The 17,684-nt window shown below is 37.0% G+C and overlaps 1 protein-coding gene across 8 annotated transcripts in view; it reads right to left on the bottom strand.

Moving 5' to 3' along the window:
• Nucleotides 1-17,684, bottom strand: part of EYA4 (EYA transcriptional coactivator and phosphatase 4) — a 141,118-nt gene that overhangs the window by 111,185 nt on the left and 12,249 nt on the right. For all 8 annotated transcript variants that reach the window (XM_082303130.1, XM_082303133.1, XM_082303134.1 and 5 more), the window contains exon 2: nt 13,048-13,149. In XM_082303130.1, coding sequence (XP_082159256.1) covers nt 13,048-13,080 — 33 coding nt within the window. In that variant the 5' untranslated portion in view covers nt 13,081-13,149. The remainder of the gene's footprint in view (nt 1-13,047; nt 13,150-17,684) is intronic.

Consider the following 17,684-nt stretch of genomic DNA (forward strand, 5'->3'; position numbering starts at 1 on the left):
CTAAACCAGAGCCCTTTAATGCTAATTGTGTCACAATGATTTCTACTTCTGGGCACCAAAAAGGCACATCTTTTTTGCTACACCTTCCGTGTGTGGGTACTGAGTGGAGAAAGCACAGTGGTAATCTCTTGTGTTCTAGTGCATACTGTCATTAGAATAATGTGTATCAGTAGCTTTCTTCAAGGAACTAAGAGAAGTACAAAAAGCAGAAGAAAGTTGAGGATGGTTGGAAGCCCACATGACATCTACGCAGTTATGTAACCTCAGTGCCAAATGCTACACACTGCACGATACCATTATTGCACTTTTTTATTCACTTTTTATTAATGCAGAATAGTCCTGTCTGTTCTGGGAATGCAAAAATTATTTATGCCGTCATTTGCTTTCCATGTGGAAGGCTGCTACAGCTTCTGGTAAGTTCTAAGATGGATTTTTTCTCCGTTTCCCCCTTTAATCTGACATCATTAAGTCTCTGCCTTACAGGGCATTATAACTTCCCAGTATGTACCACATGATGTTAAATGGGAAGCTCTGGGAATAAAGCTAAGTACCAGTGGAGTTCCTGTATTCAAACTCACAAGCATACCTTAGTCTGGACTTGGGTAAATCACTCATTGGGCTTTTCTAATTTGAATGGAGGCATTTTCTTCTGGAAAAGCAGAAAAATCCCACGTGCAAACTTACCAGGTGACATTACTAACATTTATAGATAAGAAGACAGTGCAGTCTTTTTCCCCAGCCGGACAGAGGTTACTGTAGACCAAGAAGTAGAAGACAATGGCAGGAACATTTTTGGTCTTCACATGACAGTAACCTCTCTATGTAGCCAAATGCAAAGGTCTCATCTCTGTAGCAGTATTTGTAACAGAGAAAAGATTACTGCAGAGATCATACCACCATAAAACCCCCTTACTTACACAAATTTACACACAAACCTTTGCTGCCTGCTTTGCATTGTGGCATCTGCTAAAGACTGTTTTCTAACCCCAAATATTTATGCTCCCCTGAGAGAGACACAAGGAAAGATATGAAAAAAAACCCCAACCAAAAATAAAGATGAAACAGTTGGAAATTTCCTCTGCATATGCTAACACATCTGTGCATCTAATGAGCTTCAAGACTTTTATAATGGTCTGAATGTCTGAGATACATTTTTTTTGTTAAGATTAAGCTCAAAAGCCCCCACTGAGCAGCAGCAGAACAGCAGGGACTGATTCTCCCATTTTATACCAGCAGTTAGTAGGAAAGGATAAGTGAATACTAGGAACCGACAAAGTTAGCTCCAAATATCAGATTATGCTCCATGAGCCTCCCCTGGATGACATTAATTTCATTTTTCAAGTATTACTCAGTCATGGCACTTTGATATTTTGCTACATCAGAAGCACTGAAAAGTATAAAAAATGAAAAGCAAACACAGTGGCTTAGTGAAACCAACAGCAAGGAGCTCTGTCTCTATTATTCACCCCAGCAGGCAGCTTTGCTGCATTTCATTTTTCTACATTATAATATATACTTGGTCAAAGTATCCTCACAGTCATCATTTACACAGTTGGTTACTTTTTTCCCCATGGATGTTATTTTACATCTTTCACTCTCTTTCAGCACTAAAATTTTGCAAGAAAATCACCCATAACCCATGCCTTCCTATGTCTACACTGCTAGTTTCTCTTGTGAAAATGTAAATTTTCCAAAAGAATGGAGGTAGGTATTACAGAGGTTGATACTTTTTCTTAACTTTTTCTGAAACCATGCTATCAGCAAGTATAATTTCTGACACCTGTGAAGCACTCAGCTGAAGGTTTCAGATGTTTTGAAATGCTGCACTGTTCCTGGTTAGGCACTGCATCATGTATTCACTCAAGGCCTCAAGAATGTCTCTTGAGACTGCTGGAAATCAGAGGACAGCTAGCTGGTCAGCTCTTGCTCTTGGCATATGCCAGATGGATTTCTGCAACTGGTGATTTTAAAGAACCCTTTCACAACCATCTGGCATCCTTCCTCTTCAGCGCACATCATGTTAGGTGATACCAGACAGCAAGGAATATAGCACTGCCCCTGGGATAATTACAGTTATTTCTCAGCTCCATACTTTTACAGGTAAGCTTGTTGAATTTTGCAGCATTATTTGCAGATCCACAATTGGGTCATATCTGCAGTATTGAATATTATTGCAATACCAGTTACAAATGGAACTCAATGTAGACCTAAAATTTTACAGAGATCTTTTTGACTTGCAGAGTAGGCATGAGAAATTCATTCTTCTATTAAGGAGAATGTAGTACAAGCTTGCTGACCATTACAGTCCTTTTCTATCATTCTATATTTTAGCATGTTGACCACATCAGGATTTCCTTGTCTGAAAAAATACACAATTTCCCATACACCACAGAACATGAAAGTAGCAATTAGCACAATCTAAACATTCTTCTTTTTTTTTCTCCTACTGTTTTTAAGTGCTGACATAAGCTTTTTGGACAGTAGCTCTGTTTGATGGCCTACTGATAGACTTTCAACAATAGGTGAATTTTACAGCTGCATAACTATGTTGGAATCAGGGTCTAGATATGTATTCAATTCTTGTAGTCGTAAGTGGTTAACTACAGTTCCATTGCTACAAAATTTTTCAAATGCCAATATTCTAATTCTATGCCTTCTTTCATCAATACACAGGTATTTAGATAAAAATACAAAGCAGATCAGCAGACCATCAACTGGAAACAAGTCACTTCTTCAGACCCTCTTATGTTTGACAGGATGTCTTGTTACGCATTTATTCAGTCTTATTTACCACAGCTCAACACCAGAACTCTTTACATGGTTAATGCCCGAAACAGAACATATCCAGCACCATCAGAAAAGCAGATGAAGTGTATCATTATTATTGCAACACATTTGCTTCCATAGACATGTTATAAAATACAGTTTAAATTACATGAACTGAGAGATTTTCAGTAAATAGTTCAGTATAAGGTTCTCAAACTGCTAGCTAATTCTACCCTAATTCTACCTACCTAATAATTAGGTATTATTTCAGTCTGGGAAGTTCGGGTCAATTTTAACTCTTTATGTGTTTGCTTTTATCAAAACTGAGTACTACTGAACTCTAGTACTAAGAAGAAAGAACTGAAGAGTTTATGAACAATCACCCAATGAGGCATCACATAACTGCCCTTGATCCTACAGAGACTATTTCCTCTAATTCTACTTTCAATTTGCAGTTATCTTCAGACTAAATCTATTATCTTGCAAGGAAAATGTATAGTTTTCCTTCACTTAATTAAACTCTGGATTCCTTGACTTAAAAGCAAGTTATGCATGAAATGAAATATGGTATCAGCTTCTTGAAAGCCTATGATTTTCACTTGTGATGCCCCAAGGAGTATGGTTTAAATTATCATTTACTACAGTTATTAATGAACATTCCATTTGAAATGACAAACTCACTCTTGCAACTTCAAAGCTATGGGATGAGCATAAAATTAGTTTCATTTTTATGAAACTTCTAGATGCAGGTGCCACATTACAGAGGCTACAGGTTAACCATTAGTTTTACATTGATGGGATAAAAAACCCATGAAAACTCACTATCAAAGCTGTTTAACCTGGGTAATGTATTTGAGAACATGACAGACAGCAGATAGATCACAGGATAAGCAGCAGGATATCTGCATGTCTGTAGCCCACCAAAGCTCCAGTACCACCACAACCACTATTACTACATGGAAGAAAAAGTACATACAGAAAGACATAAATAAATACAGCTCTAAAGATTATTTAGCATAAGCTGAACTTGAGTTTAGCCTGAATAACTAATCTCTTGAAAAGTAGATAATAAATACGTAATGGAAGCTGATAACCAGTAGCTCAGTGTGTGTATTAGAAAATGATTAAATGTATATAAAGGGAAGTTGTAGTTGGATTCAGGCTCCTGAACACTTATAACCCTGTATGCAGCATCTGACTGACTGTGCACAGCATTCAGTCTTCATGTGTGCTGGACTTCCCTGAAAACAGAGGCTCCTGTGTCCAGTGCAGGGAAGGCTGAGTGAATCCAGTTCATGAAATTAAAAGCATCCTGGAACAGTCCATAGCAACCAGGGTAAGCAAGAATAAGCATGTGAAGCTCGGATGCCCCAAATGCATCAGGGCCTCTCAGGGCCAGGCTGTTTATATAAATGCATTTAATAGTGGTTGAAGTAGGATACCAGTATAACTAACCATTAACTATAGAACACATTACTCCCTCTGATGGTAAAACCCACTGAATGATAGAAATACTCCCCACATTTCATTATGGAATTATTTTAATTTCACTGTTTCAAAAATTGTCATACTATCAAGCTTATTTCACAACTGAAAGAAAACAAACTAGAAAGGAGGAAAGGAAATGACAGCCCATTCCACCCAAGCAAAGGCCTGAATTGCTGGGAAAGCAATGTGCTGCATTCAATGTGCTGCTGGAAGAATTTTAACAGAGTATGAATCTTTGAATCGGTGGAAAAAAGAGCAAGAAAAGGTTTTCCTAACTGCTCGAGAGCTACTATGAGGATCGCTATTTAGTGATCAAGTTCTTTCTCACACTTGATCCTATCTGGGCTGGTAAATGCACAAATCCTATTTGCTCAGAGTCAGTAAAAAGAATCCCTGAAAAACAGTTAAAGCACTGATTACTGGTTTTTAAACTACAAGCATAATTTGACTTTTTAATGGATGGAATTTAGTATCTACACTGCCATGTCCAGCAATACAAGCTCCCAGGCTGTGGGTTTTTACTATTTAAATCCCCAAAGCGCGCAGGTGGCAGCCCAACACACTTTACTACAAGCCATGAGTACTCCCACAGGGAAGGTGACTGCATGACAAACCAAAACTTGCAAACCTGTATAATTTTTTAACAGCATTGGTAACTGAAATAAGAAAAACATTCTTTTTCATTTCAGAAATGTGATGTTTGCTTTAGTTCCTCTTGTATACTTTGACTGGATCATACAAAAAAAAATTTCGTGTGGCTCAGGACCGAAGACTAAAAATTTAAAGCCAAGTATGGTTTCACAAAAGCAGGAATCACTAAAGACCTGTGCTATAAAAGATGTGCTTTTTCATTACAGAAATCCCTTTAGTCGCTGCTCCTAGTACCAAAACGTCAAAAAAATCATAGTCAGTTAACTTGCATTCCTCTGCTGTTAACATAACACAGAAAAAGAAAGGGAGAGATACGATAAACTATATTTGCTGCCACATTTAAGAGAGGGTTTGTTCAGTCTTCACTTAAACACACTTAATTTCTTGGTTTCTCAGATAGAGCTTGCCTTTATAAGAGTAACACTCCAACACAAAACTCTGGATCTCTTAGATGCAAGCTGCTTCATATTTGGGTTGGTGACCTCTTTGACTAAAGCATGATACTGAAGTCCAAGTGCTGACATGAAGCAAAGCATTCTACTGTGACAATATTCCCATAAAGCACTAGGTGTTGCTTTCAAGAGCATGGATGAAAAAAATCTTAAAACTAATTATTTAACTAATTAATAAATAAAGAAATAAACAATATGAGTTTCACATTGTTATCCCAAGGGGATCCTCCAGGACAAATTCTGCCTTAAGTTATATTATGGCAAAACTCTCTCCATTTACTGCAGCCAAAGTATTTCCATGTTTTTAACTTCTTCTTCACATTGCTAAAGATTTAACCTAATATAAAAGAGAACAAGGATGAGAGTGTGGTTTAATGGGTCTGCATATACTCAATCTGTTTAAGACATGCTTTATAAAATACGAAATTAGATTCTTTGCCTAGTGTCATTTTATTATTTAAAAATTATTTAACATTCCTCCCTGCCATTCTTTTCTTTTTTAATACCAGTTTACTTGCAAGTCAACCACTTGGATGCAGAGGCAGAGCTCAGATAAAAATTACTGTAAGGAGAAGAAAGAAACCATGACTGTTACATGATGCTGAATAAATATTAGCCATAGCCACAAATCATTCAGATGTATTTGCCAGTGAAATATTTCTGAAATTATTGCTTTTATTTTGCACTGTATTTCCAAGCCTTTTCCAGAAAAGTACTTAAGCACTTGCCTAACTTAAAGCACATGAAAAATCCCATTGATTCAAGTGGGCTTAATCACATCCCCTAAGTCCCACGCATTCTTCATCACACTGCTGCATCTGGACTTTTTACAATAATTAAATGAGTATAAACCAAATGTATGTTCAGTGTAATCCATGCTTTTCATGTGAAAATGTAGACTTAGTTATTTAATAGGCATGAAGGCACAGGGCTTTTACCCTTGCAAAATGAAAAAGCTAGAGAAGATTGATTTACTGTCATGTTGTTGAATATTTTGTGTGCATTAAAAAACCCTGACCCCATTTTACTGAAGAAGAAAGTATTTCTGAACACATTAGCTTCACCTGGACACTGTCAAAATCAGAAGCTTAAGCTGACGTACAATCCTTCTGCTAAGGAAACTTGTATTTTCATTTTGCATTCACAAATTGGACAGACATGAATGCTTTTGGAAATCTTGTGAGTAATTCAAAGTTAAAATTCAATACTGAAATCAATTAAAAGCATAGCATTTATAAATTTGGTATTTTAAATGCTTGAACAAGTGTCATATCATACAAGCAAAATTCATCTGCAAAGCTTGGAATGTGTCTGTCCGATTCTGATGATTTATTCTAAAAAAGTACAATTTATAGAGACAGCTAATAGTTTTATTAGACTGACTCGTATGTTCCAAATCTTATGATGCATGCATAGATACAAAGCTTTTCTTAGGTGAACGGGTCCTTGTGGAGGATTTAAAAAGGTCTAAGCTGGCCCAGTTTTTGGGCCGTGAAGAAAATTTCTTCCACCTGCAAGTTTCTGCCACTATTTTTTCTAGTGGTGTTATCTGTTATAATACAATAGAAGTCACCTCTGATATTCATATAGCATCAGGGCTATAACATCACTACCAATAGAAAATTTCATGGTCCAGGAACCTTGGAGACCCCTGTGCAGAAGACGAGGAAAGTTCATGTAGTTTATGGCAGTGGCAATTTTCCCGAGTAGTTCTACCCCTAAAATTCTGGCCTGGGGCCTCTCTGGAGCCAGAAATACCAGCCATAACAAACTATATAGTAGCTATGTGTCAGTCCTTGTCAGCAGTCCAAGGACAGTATGTGACAGCAAAACATTTTCTTTTATTGGTTTTCCTTGTTATTAAATAAAGCCCATACAGTGCCTTTCCATTTAAACCTGTGATACTGACGTGGTAACATCTTCCAGGAGACAGGCAGAGAGCTGAACCAGAGGAGACGTGCCAGTGACAATGACAGAAGCATTTCTGTTTCTGTGCCGTCTTCTCATCCCATCTTGCAAGTTTACAAGCCATGGATATTATGCTGTTGCATTCTCCTGGATACATTTTTAAGATAGTGCCTACTTAGCTTTTAAAGAAAAGTGCTTTCAAATCATAATTTTAATTAACTCAGAAAAAAATGCAGATTTCTATTGCATGTATGCCAACAGTGAACATTTGTGTTTTTGATGCCAAACTGTTTCTCCAGTGATATGCAATTCATATGACACACGAGTCAACTCAATTTATTCTGCATGTCAAAATGCATTAATTGCTTCTGAGTGTTGTCTCGTTTGGTCTGTCCCATTTGCTAAATGAGAGAAATAAAATATATATAAAACTACTAATGTAGTTTGAAAAGAGTGCCTTCAAATTTACGCTGGTGGATTATTGTACAGAAATGACAGAATGCTGAAGTGGTAGAGGGCAAAAGAAAGAGAAAAAAAAGAGTATGTGTTCATAGAAGTTGTCATGTCACAAGAAAAAGTCTTGCAGCTGAGAGAGAAAAACAGCGATGTTTCTACCTCAAATTCCTATTAGATGACAGACAAGAAATTATGGTATTACACTTTATTCTTGATCTACTGTAACTCAAAATGGGTGATAACTTTAGATCCTCTACAGCAAGCCACCTCTCTGTGCCAGTCGCTGTGTCTGTGAAAAGGAGGCACTAAAATATCTAAGCAACTCTCAAAAATGCTCTGAAATAAACCTTCCAAAAGACAGCCTGGTTTTTTATTACTTTCTATTACAGCTGACTTGAAGCTATGACATTTTTCTCCAATGACTGATTTTAATTAAAAGCATGTAATCACTCATTAAGGAAACTTTTTTTTCTTACTAAATCCATAATTTCTTCACTTACTGATTTAACTGTTCTTTGCTTTCATAACTGAAGTACTTGTGCATGCTGCCAGCATTTCATGACCAGAAGCTAGACCAGGTAGCTTCCAGACATCTCTTTCAAGCAACACCCCCAACCTGGGAAGATGAATTGCCTGTAATATTCCAAGTCCTACAAATCCTGATATAACAGAGGTAAGAACCACAGCATGCTATGCTGCAATGCAGAGCAGTGAAATAGAACATTTTAAAACTCAGTTAAAGAGTTCAAACTAATTTTCATTTCTTTGCAATAAGCTCCAGCCAAAGTTCCTAGGGTGCTAGCAGGCTGCCCACCCCAGAGGTGGGGAACATTAAAGGCTGCAGGTACAGGGCTTGTGCAACAAAGAAGTAGCTGCAGCTGAAAACTGATCTGCAAAGGGATCACATCTGACAGCTTCACACATTAAAACAAAACAAAACCAGGCAAAAAAACACTGTCCAAAAAAGGTTGCCAAGGATTGTCCAGCTGCAAGTGGGCCATAAATGCAAGTAACAGATAAAACAGTCTGTACAATCTGATAAAAAACAAATAACTTACCCAGGGCACAAGGGGGGTGATTGTCCAAATGTCACTAAAATAAAAACCTGTTCGTTCAGGTTTAGCTTCACATCTGCTAGTGTCCTGTCCTACAGCACTGCAATCTATTGTCTAATTCTAGGTTAAAATGAGGTAATCTAAATATGCACACTGTTATATAAAAGGGCCAGGGGATGAAATTACACCAGTTTACAATAAGGCCCTTTGAAACCCTAAACTAGCAAGTTAGCAGCCAAATTGTTCTTCTACTAATACAGACTGAGCAGAAAGTGATGACTAAAAGAGAGAAAATAAAGAGTGTAAACCTGTAGTTCTCAAAATCCAAAGTGTGTTTGCTGCATCAAGGCACACCAGAGGACTATTCAGGTGCTAAAAAATTACTGGTTTTTAAACCATCTCCAAGTTCAGTCTTAAAAAACTTTTGTTTTCCTATTGCTAGATTCTTCATAAATACAAGATCTGTAAAATTTCCTCTTCTTCCATTTCAAAACAAATAGAAATGTTAACACGCATCTTTTGAAAAAAAAAAACAAAACAACAAAAAATTCTAGTTAGTATTCAGTAAAAAAGTAAAAATCGGCTTCTTTTTTTTGAAGGAGAGCAGTAATTGTAAAATAAAAATCTAATGTGCTTTATTATACCTTCTAATTTTTTTTTTACTTGGCCTGCATGAAGTCTCTGGCAAACATAGTTATTAAAACTATGGTTTTACCTAGCTTCTTCTGTCCATGTAAGACTAATTCATGCGGTTTTAAGTATTCTTTTGCTTGGTAAGTAGCAGCCTGCTCATGGTAACAGACCTCACACCAGAACATGAAAAGGACCATTTGGTTATTTTCTTCTGTCTGTGAAATACAAGTCTTATTATTTTCCTCTTTTTCACTCAAAACACTATTAAATGGAGCCTCCCTATAAATGAAAAGAAAATTTCCTTCCTGTGCATGGATGTACAAATATATCCTGCATCTGAACTGGAAATAAAAAGAGAGTCATGAGCTTTTTTGGACACACCCACCCTAGAAGTAGAGTGTTATGATAGGCCTCATCCCTGCTCCATGCCAGCTGCAGGGATCCACTGGATCTCAGCTGCACCTGATGGATCCCAGCTCACCTCTGCATCAGCTAGTAACTTGCATCATTTTCCTGCTGCTCTTCAAAATAGAGCTATTTACCTATTCAGTTGTGAGTAAAGACAGGAAAGCCAAAGTGTAATAAACTCTCTTGTGATTCTTACTCTTTTTCTCGCTCAATGACCTTGATTAAGACTTGATTCCCCCACCTCTGACGCACAGGAGAAGGCAAAGGAAAGGGGTCACAACATGTTTCTCAGTACAGAGGCTCTGCAGTACAACAATTAGGCAAGTAGACTGACTCCTGGTCAAAAATATGAAAAACAAATAAATAACTGACATAATGCAATACATAGTATATATATTACATCTAATCAAGCTGGCATCTCAGAAAACAGCAGCTGCTCAATTCAGTCAAACAGCTCTTTAGAGGCTCTGAGAACAGGGGAGCACTTAGATTTCTGAAGCTGTGTGTGGTCATTGCTCTGAGACAAATGGGGAAGAATTTATTTCTCATATGGCAACATGGACGTTGTGGAATTGCTCATATAAGTTTCACCTAACTGATGTACTTTCAGGATAGGAATCACAAAATCAATAATTTCTTGTTAGTGTATTTTTTTGAGTTAAAATAATAATAGTGATCTCAAACTTATGGAGAAGATTCAGAATAAAACCTACACCACGGTATATCATGCTTCAGGAGGATGATCTACTGGCAAAAATTAGAATGATTCCCTTTCTTTAAATAAAAACTTGAAAATTAATCTTGTTCACTGTACCAAGGAACGGTGCCTGGCTTCTTTTCCCAAGGATGAAAGATTCTTTAACAGAATGCCCAGGGAAATTAATCCAATAAAGGAATCTTTCTCTACAGAAAACTCAACTGTCCATCAAACATTCTACCCAACAGCAAACACCTTCTAATGCATCTCAGCTGCAGAGAAAAGCAGTCTTCAAAGTAACCAAGGACTAAACTATTCAAAGCCAAGGTGCCAGCGCAAGTTTGAGCACAGGTCTTGCACTCATGCTTAGTCACACAATCTCATACACTTGCAACAGAGGATAGATCCTTATTCTCCATGAATTTTCATGATGTTATGCCTTTAGCTCCCAAAGAGAAATCTTGAGGCTGGAATGAAGTACTTATGCATCCCAAAGTTGTCAAGAACCAGAAATCCTGCCTGATGAGCAGAAACTGCCCAGAACTAACCAGTATAAAACACATTAACCAGTACAAAATACCACAACTACACTAAAAGCAGATACATCTGATACCTTCTTAGAGTTTAAACCACTGAAGCCTCCTGCTTCCTGGGATCTCTAGCCCACAGACATGCCCTGTGGCTTTTAAGGAACCAAGCCATAGATGCTGTATTTTTTTTTTTTTTAATTGGCTGAGAGAGGAGTTTAACCAAGATATAACAGTGAAATGGCTTTTCAAGTTGGGAGATGAAGGCTTAGTGCCTGCTCTAGGCAGACAGGCCTCACACAATTCCTTTTCCCAGGACAGTGCCCAATATCTTGGTGAGATTTTAGTCTCAGTGCCCACCTGGATGAAGGGAGTGATGAAATGGCTCTCCCACCCATTACCTTCAAGTTCTGACACTGTTACTGAAGAGTAAGAAGAATAAACTTGTCTTGAATCACGATTTTCTGTGACATTTCTTAAGGACATCAAATCCTATCTCTGTATGCAACACAGCACAGATTTCACCTCAATTTGCAATCTGCAGACTGTTTTCACATATCAACATAAAGCTATGTAGCACTTATGAGAAGTACCACAGAGATTACAGTATGATGGGGTAGTAAAATAGCTTCTGAAATAGGCATTTATCAGGCATCCAGTGCTGCAAAAACATTTTAACTACTATGAAAAGGTGCTTTTGCACTAAGCTAAACTGGCTCATCTACTTCCTATTAATAACCACACCATGAATAGTCGACAGAAAAATTGTTCCTCAGACTGCAAGAGATGAACTTCTGCCTAATCTTTTATAACCTTTATAAAACTTTATTAAATTACAAAGCCATGTAGCTTTTGCAGGCTCTAAAGTTTTGGTTGGGAACACTTTAAATACATAAATACGTGCAGCTGTCCCAAGTAGTACCACCATGGGGACTTAAGACACTGTTAAGACTTTCCAGTCCTGTACCATTTAAAATCAGTAATAAAACTCTAGTCCAAGATAAAGTCTCAGATAGGAGCTACCCAGCCAGGAGAAAAGTACTCCTTATTAAAGAAAATTACTGACATTTTAGAAATACATGCTACTTTTCCCACTTCCTTTCACCTGTGTTACCCATAAAAGTCTCTAAAAATATATGTATTCAAACTAGTTTATTGCATGGATAACCTCTTTCAGCAAGTCAGAAAGACAAAATCCCTTTGTTCATCTTTAGCACACTGAGCCCAAACTGAGAATCGTAGGGATCACGGTACTGGCAAAATGTGTCCCTATTGTGACCAGTAAGAAACAGTAGAAAATTAAAATGCTAAAAACAAGGCCAATACATTGGCTGGCAAGCCCAGATAGCTTTGAATTTGCTTGGAGCTGTCTCCTCAGAAGTCTGGTGCAGTCTGGTGCTAAGGAGATCTGGAGATGACATCCTTAAAGGAAAGGAAAAATAAGAAAGGAAAAAGGAGAAGAAATATCCACCCCATTTTTCCCAGAAATGCCATCAGCAACAAGAAGAATCTCCCTCTGACATGGGACAGGGAGATAGATTGCCAATTCTCACAATCCCCTTGAAAGCCAAGAGAAAGCTGAAAAACTTTATGTATGTCATCTGCCACAGTCTGACCATCTGAAATATTTTGTTCATGTTTTGGGTAACCCTTGCTTTGCCAAAACTGACAGACCACCATGGATATACATTTTAATGCAATTATTTGAAAAAGGCATACCACTGTGCACATTTCTAAAATTTTATTCTTCCAATGTAGCTTAATTATATCCCTCCAGCAATTGTAGTTCTGCAAAAACTTATATAACAAAGATCTTCTTCATTTCAACAAGGAAAAAATACTAAAACCACTCATTTAACATACAAACTAAAAGGTTTAAAACTAGGAGCTCAGAAGATTTCCCCAGATCTTACTACAATTTTCAAATCCACAGTAAAATCCTTTCACACAACTTGGTTGAAAAGAGTTCAATTTATTCAATTCAATTTAGCAACATTTGTACTTACTGATTGTTCACTTAGATCCTGAGAGTCTTCCATTGAGGTTTTTCACCTTTATTTTCCTCCACAAGCAGAAATTATCTTCCTTTCAATTTACAGCACAGTAGTCTAAATTAAAATAGAAGATAAAAAATGATATGTTAGTCTATGGTCCTCACTTCAAAACCAAATCTTAAATAAACAAATAGCCTGAGGTTGTGGTTTGCTAAAACCTGAAGCAAAGTTCCCATACGAAGACTAATTTCATTTAAAGTGCTTCAACACTTTTGGTATTATTTTAGGAACAATCTAAAATACACCAACAGAAACAGGAACTTGTCTTTGACTCCTGCCAGAAAAAAAAAAAAGCTATGAAAACAAACCAATAAAGAAGCTAAAATGTTGAATATGGGCAGCTGTTTGAGTAGTCAACAAACGAAAACCCTTGAGAGAACATATTATAAAGACAGTTATAGAAGAGAACTGCTTAATACACATTTAATGATAACCTCTTAGCCACTAAGTGTCTGGTAGAAAAATAGGTTATTATGCAATTATCAGCATGGAGTCCCCTCTCTCAGGTTCATTAAATTCCTGTAGGATTAAATTAAATTCACAAAGTGGTTTATAAAATGCAGGTCCCTACAAAGTGCTAAATGACAGACATTATCCTAATTATCTACGATGTCTACCCCTTCTCTAATAGGGTGAATCATTCTTATCAAATATTGAGATCTTCAACAAGAAAACTCTATTCTCTAAGAGTTCTACCTGTAAATGATCATGGTAACCTTAACTATAAAGCCACATGATTATATTACAATCTCCTTTCTCAGAAAAGATCAGTTTTGGAGTTATGGAAATTTGCATAATTTAGAACCAAAAAAAAAAAAGACGGGAATATTTCATATATACAATAATCATATAATTAATCAAAGCTCATGTTACATTAAAAAAAATCAATATGTAAACACATACGTTAAGGAACTTAAACATCCTGGACTTGCTTAACAACATTACCTAGATTTATCAAGAAGGCACAACAAGGAACTACCTGGGACTATGCCCAGTATCATGAACATATTATGGATCTCTGTTTTAATTCTGACCAGCAAGCACTAATAAATGCAAACAATGTACAGCTGTATTGGCATTTGCAGAATATTTGAAAGGAGCCTGAGCCATGGAACCTACATGGAACAAACCACAGCACATACATATTCTCACCCACTGCCCTGCACTGCCTTGTGAACACTGCCTCTCTTAATCTCAAGTGCAACTTACTTGCCATACCTCCACTTACTCCCCAAAATGTAACTCCCAAAAATTTTGTTTTGCATTAGATATTTTCTGGAGCACACACACAAATGCACAGCCCCAGTCTACCTTGCTTTCAGTTTCACCCCGGTTTTTCCTGCCACCTCCTGTCTTTCTTCCCTGTTGCTGAAGTTTCAAAATTATTCACATTTCATTAATTTTTGCCATGATGTTAGACAAGGAAAAGACAAATTGCAAGAAAATCATGTTACATGTATTTCACCACAGCTGAAAAGAATTCCTTTTTCAAAATGGTTTTAGTGTCCTCTCAATTTCAGAGGGATCCAAGACATCAATGTCTTCCCCCACAACACCTTCACCAAAACTGTAATCACTTCCCATGATTTTTTGGTCAATGTGGAGCCCACACTCTTGTGTTTGTAAATATCTCCTCCAGTCTTTGTTAAATGAAGCTAAAAGGAGAATTGAAAGGCTTCTTTGAAACACCCATTATAGGCAAATTTCAGAAAGAAGACTGCCATGATCAATATGTATTTTAAGAGAAAGCAGCTCTACATGGCATTGCCTGCAGCAGTCCCAATCAAAGGAAGCAATTGCAAACACAGAGTTGAATTTTTACAACCAATACTAAAATATTCCATTAGTAACTTGAAATAAAATCTGCTTTGATTTAATTAAAAGTTTGTAGTGTGTTCACTTTATTGCATTGGTAAGATTGTCTGTGGAAATAAATGGTCCAAATACAAAATATGTAACAAATTATTTGACTAGTTTCTAAGTATAGTGACTGAAAAGTCAGTACCTGGCTTGCATTCAAACAGTAAATGCTGTAATTCTGTCAGTAGGTCACCAAAGGTGACAGATAGCCCACTTTCTGTATAAAACTCAACTATAACTCAACTACAGAGCAATACCATAACAGATAGACCCATGTTTCTTTCCTTATTGATGGGTGCTTAATCAAAGCACACTGAGATCAACAGATGGATGTCACATTTTTCCTAAAACAACAGTGTATCAATATTTTAAATACATCCTGGTGACACAAATCCAACAGGAGTTTTATTAGTAAGACCTGCCAATGATTTACTCACAGCAGGTGTTGTGTCCCAAAATTCAGATGGGTGTATTCATTGGATTGCATCATTAAATATCCCACATGTATTAGTCACTTCCTAAAAAAGACTAACTTTTCCTGAATTTTCGAAGTTACTTTACTGAATTGCAAGACAAAGACAAGCTTTTTTTAATCTTTGCAGAGATACACAATATGTTAAATATATTGTTTGCATGAACGTGCTAAATTATAAGTTTCCATGAAGTTCATCTTCATACTGTCTCAAAATTCAGAATTCGCACTGGAAATGGCACTTTTTAAAATGAAATTCAGAAATAATATTTTATCAGTTTTATTCTACCTATCAACAGCTGAATCTTGCTGCATTCTGAGCCCAGTTAAAGCAGTTGATTATAACCAACTGCTAACACAAAGATTTTTATAATGGCACTTATGCCAATTGCACTTAGACCAAATCCTTTAGGGTTTAGTTTTATACATTTGTAAAAGAGGAGAAAAACCATTAGAGAAGTCAGTGATTTAAATAAGACCAACATTACTCCCTAGTAAAGATATAAAATTAAAGGATAATAGTAACCTCGTGCTGTTTTATGAGGCAATAATCCAGTTACCAATTCAACCTTGTAGTTTATTCCATCAAGAGAACCAGATTAAAAACAGAGGGAGGGAGGGCACTCTTATCCCTATTATATTGCAAGTGTTTCTAACTGGGTTTAAATATTTTTAAAACTGTTGTTAAAAGTCTTAAACTCACAGACAAGCCAGAATGAAGAAAAATGCCTGTTTCTCCTCTTTATCCACTCCTTGCAGATGTGGCTTTAAAACTGATGAAGTGTTTTATGCTCCCAGATAAAAATTTTACCTTTCTAAGAAATGTCTTAATTAGGAGGATTCCTGACTTTCCTCATCAGCAAATGCATTTAAATCTAATTTTTTATTTATTTATTTTTATCTGAGGGAATAAAACACTTCATCAAATTTAAACTGCAACTTCCAGGACTTGACCATGAGGAGAAACATGTGTTTCCTTCCAGAGATACACACATAAGTTAAAGAAAATAAACTACTTGAGGATCTGCTGCACACTGCTTTATAAATGACTGAAAATGTAATACAATTTCATTTTCTATGGGATGTCTACTATGATCCTGTGTTGCAACTTCCACCAGCTCAAGACAGAATGTGAAGTTTGGGGACCCACAGGTGAAAATCAGTCTTAAAAATCTTCATGTTTCCCAAGAGTATTTCAGAGACTGCTTCAGGCCCTCCTGTTGGCCGGACAGGGATATGGATCTCCAAGAAGAATCCATCATCCAGAAAAGGGTTAAATATGGCTGTCTTTGGATCAGTTTGATTGCAGACCACTTTTAACTTGCTGAGGATGAGAATTTTAGTCTCAGAGAAGTCTTGGAGCATTCTGGAATCCTTTGTAGCATATCCAGGACCCACTTCTATATTAGTGACATCCGAAAATCTGAGCTTCATCCTCATCAGAGCCCTTGGCATGCAGTGGAGAGGACAGCAATACAATTTTAGCTCCAGGCATTTCCAGCAAGCCCTGATGGAAGGAAATCATCTTCCCTGGGTTTTGTGTTCTGCAGAGCACCTGCCTACATCGATTTTCATTTGCAGATGCATTGCTTAAATAGAGAAGATAGATTATTCCTTATTTTGAATAGTCTTAATTATGCTGGGATTTCACAGAAAAACTCATGCAACTTAACACAGATGACAACTTAACACAGATGTGTGTTTTAACCACACACACTGTTGCAAACAGGGAAGGAATACGGGAGGAATTTCCAGGATGTCCCGAAAAGCGAGGAGAACCACCCATCTGCTTTCTCTACAAACAGCCCTCATTTTCACAGTAAATACTTGGGTGACAGCATACTGGCTACTTGGAGGGGGCTGCACAGGACACCTTTTAGGACCCATTCAGTGTCCTCATTCCAGCATGTATCCAGCGTGGATGTGCATAAGAACATGCATATGTCTAAACTGGGCATATGGTATATATTCTAATGTATATAAAAAATGTGCCTCTGAAGTTAATAAGCTTCGAGGTGCAATGTCAGATATTATTAGATTTAGAGTCTTACTACGATTCCTGCTGGAGATGAAGTAGTGTTTGTTTCTGCTGACACAAGATATTTTCAGTCATTTTCAGATCTTAGGTTAAGATGCATGTCAAGAACAGGTATGAGATCTTCAACACCCACCACACATTTACAGTTCTGAGCTCATCTAGCTTCCCTCTACCTTCTCCCTCTCCTGAAAAATTACACATCTGTAACTGCGATATAAG

This window comes from Coloeus monedula, assembly GCF_965178545.1.
Source record: "Coloeus monedula genome assembly, chromosome: 2".
NCBI classification, from domain to species: domain Eukaryota; kingdom Metazoa; phylum Chordata; class Aves; order Passeriformes; family Corvidae; genus Coloeus; species Coloeus monedula.